The sequence below is a fragment of the Salmo trutta genome, chromosome 15 (genome assembly GCF_901001165.1).
Source record: "Salmo trutta chromosome 15, fSalTru1.1, whole genome shotgun sequence".
NCBI lineage: Eukaryota > Metazoa > Chordata > Actinopteri > Salmoniformes > Salmonidae > Salmo > Salmo trutta.
Window position 1 is genome coordinate 38,436,183 of NC_042971.1, and position 8,287 is coordinate 38,444,469.

The 8,287-nt window shown below is 43.1% G+C and overlaps 1 protein-coding gene across 5 annotated transcripts in view; it reads right to left on the reverse strand.

Moving 5' to 3' along the window:
* Nucleotides 1-7,999, reverse strand: part of LOC115148964 (misshapen-like kinase 1) — a 31,439-nt gene extending 23,440 nt beyond the window's left edge. For 3 of the 5 annotated variants that reach the window (XM_029691323.1, XM_029691321.1, XM_029691320.1), the window contains exons 1-7: nucleotides 6,934-7,999; nucleotides 4,256-4,321; nucleotides 3,596-3,778; nucleotides 3,284-3,394; nucleotides 3,038-3,128; nucleotides 2,076-2,206; nucleotides 1,945-1,999 (exon numbers count right to left, since the gene is read on the reverse strand). In XM_029691323.1, the coding sequence (XP_029547183.1) occupies nucleotides 1,945-1,999; nucleotides 2,076-2,206; nucleotides 3,038-3,128; nucleotides 3,284-3,394; nucleotides 3,596-3,778; nucleotides 4,256-4,321; nucleotides 6,934-6,990 (694 nt within the window). In that variant the 5' untranslated portion in view covers nucleotides 6,991-7,999. The remainder of the gene's footprint in view (nucleotides 1-1,944; nucleotides 2,000-2,075; nucleotides 2,207-3,037; nucleotides 3,129-3,283; nucleotides 3,395-3,595; nucleotides 3,779-4,255; nucleotides 4,322-6,933) is intronic. The other 2 variants (XM_029691324.1, XM_029691322.1) reach the window with 1 other exon arrangement.
* Between the last annotated feature and the right edge of the window lie 288 nt (nucleotides 8,000-8,287).

Genomic DNA, 8,287 nt, shown 5'->3' on the forward strand with positions numbered 1-8,287 from the left:
CGTATGTATTGTCTTCCAAGCATAGCTAGCTTAACCTGTCTGGTTAGGTTATCAGCACAACAACAAAATGCCCTTTGTTAGGACGAATACACTATCATTAGTTCTGATACTGCCCAAGGCATGCAGTGCGTTTCATTTCAGTACTTTCAGTGACTACATGTGGACTTCAGGAAACAGCAGAGGGAGCAGCCCCTTATCCACATCGAACGGGACAGTAATGGAGAAGGTGGAAAGTTAAGTTCCTCGGCGTACACATCACGGACAATCTGAAATGGTCCACCCACACAGACAGCGTGGTGAAGAAGGTGCAACAGCGCCTCTTCAACCTCAGGAGGCTGAAGAAATTTGGCTTGTCACCAAAAACACTCACAAACTTCTACAGATGCACAATCGAGAGCATCCTGTCGGGCTGTATCACCACCACAACCGTAAGGCTCTCCAGAGGGTAGTGAGTTTTGCACAACGCATCACCGGGGGCAAACTACCTGCCCTCCAGGACACCTACAACACCCGATGTCACAGGAAGGACAAAAAGATCATCAAGGACAACAACCACCCGAGCCACTGCCTGTTCACCCCGCTATCATCCAGAAGGCGAGGTCAGTGCAGGTGCATCAAAGCTGGGACCGAGAGACTGAAAAACAGCTTCTATCTCAAGGTCATCAGACTGTTAAACAGCCATCACGAACATTGAGTGGCCGCTGCCAACATATTGACTGAAATCTCTAGCCACTTAATAATTAAAAATTGGATGTAATAAATGTATCACTAGTCACTTTAAACAATGCCACTTTATATAATGTTTACATACCCTACATTACTCATCTCATATACTGTACTCTATACCATCTACTGCATCTTGCCTATGCCGTTCGGCCATCGCTCATCCATATATTTATATGTACATAATCTTATTCATTCCTTTACACTTGTGTGTATAAGGTAGTTGTGAAATTGTTAGATTACTTGTTAGATATTACTGCATGGTCGGAACTAGAAGCACAAGCATTTCGCTACACTCACATTAACATCTGCCAACCATGTGTATGTGACCAATAAAATTTGATACATGATGATTACACGACCAGTTTAAGTATGTCATTCTTGACAATGTTTGTGATGTATAAAAACAGTTTATGTGCATCTGTGGGAACTTTTTAATGGTGATACATGTACCAACGTGCATACTTCACCGTTTTGCACATTTAGTCATCACAACAGAATGGATGTCGGTTTGTTCACATGAGTTAAATCAGTCTGATCATGTCAGACCAGAGGGTGGTTTTATCAGGTTTTGAAAAACAACAGCAATGCTAGCTAACAATTAGCCAGTAGCCTCCCAGTCACCAGTAGAAACTCTGTGTTAGTGAGAATGTGAGAAAGTCCATATTGCATAATTCATTGACAACAGGCATCTGACGACAACAGCCCTCGACTGTCTGGGCTGTGTCACGCATACTGGGTGGGTACAGCAACAGCAGGAGCTCCAGGGAGAGAATCCTTCTCCGGGCAGGCATCCCACTTCAAAGCTGCCTACGGTGGGAGCAGTGTGCAGTGATATGTGCTTGTGTTGTGCTATGCGGTTTGATATAGAGAAGGCTCTCTAACACCACAGATCAATAGCCCCCTCACCTCGTATCTTACATGAGCAGCACAGTGGTGAATGAGCCATCTCAAACACATGGCTTGATTTATGAGCCAGTGATGAGACTGGAGTTTCATAATGTGAGAGATGATTAAATCTCTCCACTGCAGGCTTATGTTATGTAGAATGTGCTTTTGAGAGTTTAGGAGATAAATATCAGCTGTTTGAGTGTGTGGGTGAGTGTGGATAAAAAAGGGTAATAAAGTGGAGATAAATGCGTGTGGGTGGGTGTGGATGAAAAGGGTAATAAAGTGGAGATAGATGTGTGTGTGTGGGTGGGTGCACTGAGCTGTACTTACGAGGAGCTCCCTCTGCTGTCTCTATGGCTGTGATCCCCAGGGACCAGATATCGCTCTGTGGAGACACACGTGAGATTTACTACCCACTCTCACACACAGACAGACACGTTAGGATGGAAAGGGGTCATTACCCTGTAGTCATAGGTGGAGTCGGGGTTCTCGTCACAGGCGATGACCTCAGGGGCCATCCAATAAGGTGTGCCGATGAAGGTGTTCCTGCGCCCCACGGTCCTGTCCAGTTGAGCACTCACCCCAAAGTCCACTGCACACAGTGGAGGACAGAGACTCAGTATTACTGGCTACAGTTAAGTCTTGATTAAGTTGTAGATAAAACCATAATACAAATATGTAGTGTGCTTGATGGTGAGACAAATGACCACTTTATTCAGACTTAGGGAAGCTTCTATAAAAACACAGACTGGAAGATTACATATGGAAACAAAGAGCAGGATTACATATTCACCACAACCAGGGTTTAGACCCGGTTTGAGGAACGGTAACAGAACTGGGAACGAAAGTGATCTCTAGTGTTCTGGAACAGAACCGTTATTTTAAAATCTTGAGAACCGATTAATAATGTTCTTTTTTTGTTACAAAAATATTCCTGTCTAGTATATAATCGTGATGTAGTTATAATGCTAGTAATAGCTTAAACACAGTCCAGTTCAAATGACGTCATGATGTTCAGCGCATCAAGCCAAGCCCCCTTCATGTCCACCCCGCTCCAGCTCTCCCCACCAGTGAAATTTCAATCGCATCTTGCATTTTTCTGACCAATTAAACGTGTAAACAACTAGCTTACGCGTTCCATAGCAAGCTTCTCTATCTGTGCTAATGGGTCGAGTAAATTAATGATCCATTTTGTAAAAACGATGTTGATTTCACAGGCTCAAAAAAGAATGAAAATGTACTATGAACAGTCACTTTCTCTTGGTTTGAACCATTTTTGTAAATGTATTTTCTGGCCGGAACACTGGAACGGAAAACATACAAATGTTTGATTACAACAAGCCCACACACTGTACAGAAACATATGTAAACAACAAGCAGCAGCAGCGCAAACACATTAACAGTTTAGAATCAATCATCTCACCGAGTTTGACCTCTGCGTTCTCTGTCAGCAGCACGTTCTGGCCCTTGATGTCTCTGTGGATGACCTTGTGTTGGTGGAGGTGCGAGAGGCCCTGGGTATTAGAGAGGGGTCAGAGTTCAGTCAGAGGGTGGAGGCCCTCTGGAGGGCATCTGTAATGGAACTTTTCCAGTGCAGCGATTTACACTGGTGCTTGGCCTAAAGACTGTTTTGTAACAGTTCTATAGCGGGTGCACTGTGGTTCCTCACCCTGAGGATCTCTCTGCAGATGTAAGCGATCCAGTCCTCCTTCAGAGAGTTGCCCTTGGTGTTCTTTACCAGGTCTGTCACTGAGCCAGCCCCACAGAACTCCATCACTAGCTGTACACAGACAGGAAGGAACTTAGCACACATAAATACAATGTTCAGTGTGTCTGTAATAAATAATATATGCTGCATGCAATAACCCTAATCTAGTTTCTGTGCATTATGGGGTTCATGGATATCAGAGAAAGCCCTATAAATGATGAAGCTCTCTCTCAGATTATACCACCAGACAGGGACAGAATCCATCAGACTGACCCAGAGCTGGTCATCATGTCCAGGTGGGCTCTTCTTGACAAAGGCTCCGTAGTAGGTGGCGATATTGCGGTGATGGCTGTACTTCTTCAGCATGTTGATCTCAGCCTTGATCTCTTCCTCTTCCTCCTCAGTCACGTCCATCACCTTGATTGCAGCCAACTGGCCTGTCTTCACGTGACGCCCCTGATTAAAGGCAGAGCAGACTTGATCATCTTAACTGGTCAATCGAAAATGAGAAAATTAAGGGAGTACAACAGATGTCAGCTCTAAAAAAATATATCCTAAATTTGAGCCAAAAATCTCTAATAGATCAAGAAACTCCTGCCCTGGTTTAATCCGTTTTGAGAGTGATTATGCTGTATGTTTCACCACGTCATTTACTCTTCTTCTCTCCCCTCTACTTTTTAGTTTTCTCCATATTATCTCATTACCACTACCCGTCTCCTGGGGTCCTCAAACTGACAGCCTTAGCGTGGTCCAGCACAGGTGCACTATTCTGGCCTAATCTCAGATTTACTACCACAGCTGGAGTTTGAGACACTCAGGGGAGTAACTCAGACAGCCTCAATCTGAGCTTCAACCAGCTCAGTGGTTCATCTGACTCATCCCCTCAGTGTCTCTCAGCTTCTAAACTGGGTCGCTGGCCCAAACTCATCTTACCTTGTACACCTGTCCATAGGTCCCATTTCCCACCACTTCCACCAGCTCAAAGATCCCTGCTGGGTCCTGGAAGAAAGAGTGATAGATTCATTAAGATTGGTTGCTCTCTGGCAGACTGAGACCAGAACACCAGGCCAGACCTACTGGGAGACAAGATGCAGAGACAGACATGGTACATTTAAATAGACCTATATAGGCCTAGACCACACAAGCAAGGAGGCCTGAGCACTATTGAGATGTTTTGAGACACATAGCTCTACACATCCATCCACCACTGAGGTTATAGAAACATTTGCAAGAACATTACTATTTTTCCCCACCATAAGATAAAACCATAGGTGATGTTCATAATGGCTACTTCTAGCTAAATGCTAAAATTAGCCATGGCTTTTTTCCCTGGATAGGGCAAAAAGGCACCCAGTTCCACTTTCACAGTGTGATTCATTATGGCCTGTGTAGGATCTGTGGGCGTTGGGGCTGCTTCGGGTTGGAAGCGTACAGCGTGACCATCCTGCTTTCATCTGGTTCCAATAATGGGTCTGTCTTCTGACTTTTTCAAGTGTTTGTCTTTAACAGAGAGAACGTATATAAGGAGAGGAGAGAGGTGTACAAGAGAATGAGGCAAAGATTGATGTGAGCATTAGGGCTAAGGAGGTTGAGAGAGAAATGAAATAAACATAATGGGAATGACAAATCGTCCAATTAGTGCATCTATGCTGTGTGTAAGAGGAGCACTGAGAGCAGGAGAAGCAGGATCAGACTGACAAAAGGGTTGGAGTAAAAGCGCTGGAGTACAAGTGTACAAAACAGAGAGAAAAAATGAGATGACAGGGGGAAGAGGGAACGATGGCATAGAGGAGGCTAATGCAATTATCCAGAGGGAAGAGAGAGATGGCAGCATCGCCCACGTCCAACGCAGAGAGAGGGAAGGAAGAAAGAGATGAAGGTGGGGGGTTGGGCGGAAGCTAGGGAGTGTGGAGCGCTGTACCAGCAACAAAACTGTCAACATTGATCAGAAAGTGCATTAGAGGAATACACACTGTGGACCTGTTAACGTCACTTCAGTCAACTTAACTTGAGTGCAGAAGTGCAAACTCCACTCATTAATAATGCTGTTGGATCTTTGTGTCTGTCAGACGACCCCCCCTAATGTCTGTACTTACCTAAAGAAAAACAGCTTTTCCTCTCTCCCTCGACAAATAGGCCTTTCAAATTCACAAATAATTAGGCCTTTAGATTCACTGTCTACTATCAAAAACTAAACTCACAGAAACCATTAAAAAAAATGTCATAATCGAAAAAAACAACTGTCTGCAAAGGGGTCGGTCGCTCAAGAAATAGCCTAGAACAGATTTGGAAGTTGGAAGGTAAGCGTTGATTCTTGACACGTCCTACCACCTGACATTTGTTGATGTGGGGACTCAAAGAATCCAAGGCATCCTAACAAAAAAATCCATTACACAAAGCCTGTTCAACTAGCTAACATTTGAGTCTTCCACAGAAAACAGTCATGCACTAGTACTAGCCTAGATTGTACTTGTAGGCTATGTGAGTGTGTGTGTAGCAGGCAGAGTGGGTGTTATATAGGACAGCCATCAAACAATGAGCTCTAGTGAATCATCCCTCTCAGAGCTCTCTCTCTCTCATCCCTCTTCTCTCAGAATGGAAAATGAAATAGCATTGCCTGGAGAGGTCTGGCCTGTAACTCGCTGTACTGAAATCGCAAAAGTGTGTAGGTGAGATATACCAGTAGATATTAAATCTCCCTTCCTCAAACTAAAGTGCCTCTACTCTGTTGTTACATGCCACTAGTCTTCGTTTTGATGATATACTGACACTGGATCATGGTATCAGAACAGTCAACCTCCATGACGGTCCACATTACAAATAGATAACTTGAATGTCTATGGTCCTGGAGAGTGAGCTCCCAGGTGTGGGTTTGTTCATTATTTCTAACTTTGATGGTTTTGGAATATGCAAAGCGGGAGTTTCACAATACACTTGTGGACCATTGTGTGCATGTCAGAGAGAGAGTGCAGTCAAAAACTCACCTTTTGAATTCCCCCAAATCTATTTCAATCATGCTTTGATAGCTCTTGGAAGAAATGTTCTTGAGATTACGTTTTTATTACTTCTAATGATACAAAAAATAAAAGCCTAAGAGGAAGTCTTGTAGCACAACACACTGTGGTAAATACGTTTGTCAACACCAGTGTGTTGTGGTCTGTGAAGTTGTATGATAAGACACGGGTAAAAAGTACACAAGATACAGTGCAACTGTTTGATAGATAGAAGTAGATCAATGTGGGCTAGTTTTAAAAGGATAAATGCAACGTATATACAGGCCTGTTTTAAAAGCCATCGATCAAACGAATCAGGCCTTCATCCTGCTCACCCATGCACTTATAAAAATGGACTCAGATTGACCAAGGTGATATGGGGAAAAAGCAAGATAGTGTAGTCAGTAGTGACATCCAATAGACTCAAATAGCCATTTACCTAAATATAACATTAGGTAGCTAACGTTAGTTAGCTCAAGCAAGCACCTCAAACGTACTGCTCTAGTTGTTTCAAGTTTCCAAAAAATGTATTATCAGTGAACTTTTGTCACGAGCATTGTGACAACTGTCTGCAGCTTTGAACTAGCCTAGCTAACGAGATGTACAGTAGCCACTTACCCTCAAAGCTGCGAGGTCTATGTCATCCAAGCTTCGTGTGGTGGCGTTTTCAGACATGCTGGCAAAAGTCGTAGCTAACGTTAGTTAGCTAATAATTTAGCTACAAAATAAAAGCAGCAACCAGTAGAAAATCCAGGTGGCCCAATGTTTAACTTAACTGTGTCCTGAGCTGTCAAGTCCCGCTCAGAACATCAATCCCTGATGAGACTTGACTTGCTAACTTAACTAGCTAACATAAACAAATGGTTGCAAAAATGGCAAGGTAAAAAGCAGTTATCTAGCTAGCATACTAAGTTCAATTGCGTTACAGAGACCCAATCGTGTGCTGCACTCTCTTACTGCGTTCATTTTGGCAATAACGTCACTGCGTAAATGCTATTTGAAGGTCGTCGACAGATCATTTGAATGCTTCTAACTCAAATAAAATGCAATTATAATGTTAATGTTTGTGAGATTAAAGTAGATAGCTAGCTTGCTAAGTTAGCAGGCTAGATAATAACAGCGTAATACAAAGGTGGTCCGCAGCAGAGCTGTCACTTTTCAGTCTGCCACAACATGAACGCTATTAGCTAGCTACCCACGCACAAATCAAAAATAAGATTTATTGTACTTAAACATGGATTTTAACTACTCGTAATTCCCATCCGGCAAATACTTCAAATGTTCCACAAATGAAGTAGCAAATGGCGAGCCGCCCGATCAATGTGGAATGTACGGCTAGCTACGTCAAATGTTCGATATCCGTACACAAACTTTCATTCCTTTCGCGTTGACAGTGATCGCGCCTTGCACAGCCTGTACCGACCGTGAAAAAACAAACAGTTTCTGTGCAGTCCCAATTGACCCTCGATCGATAAGCGTCATGGAGCTGGTTCGTACTTCTAAAATATATACTTTAGCTAGAGTAGTTGGTACCAATGACTAGGCAAGTCATTTTCCGACAAAAATAGTGCATAAACTTATTTCCTTGCCATGTTTCGGTATGGCCCATAGGGATAGTCAGAGGACTCAACATTGTATATGCTCTATGGCGTCTGATCGCATGGGCAGCGCCTTCTTCTTCTATGGTATTATGGGGGTCCGTAAACAAATGTTAGAGGTGCATGCCGCGCCAACTGGACGGGGGTGAATAAAGACACAAAAGAAAAGTAAATTAATTACAGGAATGGAAAAAAACATGAATCTGTAAAAAAAAACTACCCCAAAATGATAATCAACAAAAAGATTCCCACTCCTTCAGATAATTAATTCTTCCGTACTCAGGCTCTGGGGTGGGACTGCTTGAGACAGTACTCCAAGCAGCTCTTCAGATGTAAAATATTTTAATATTTTCTACTAAGCTATATAGTATTGT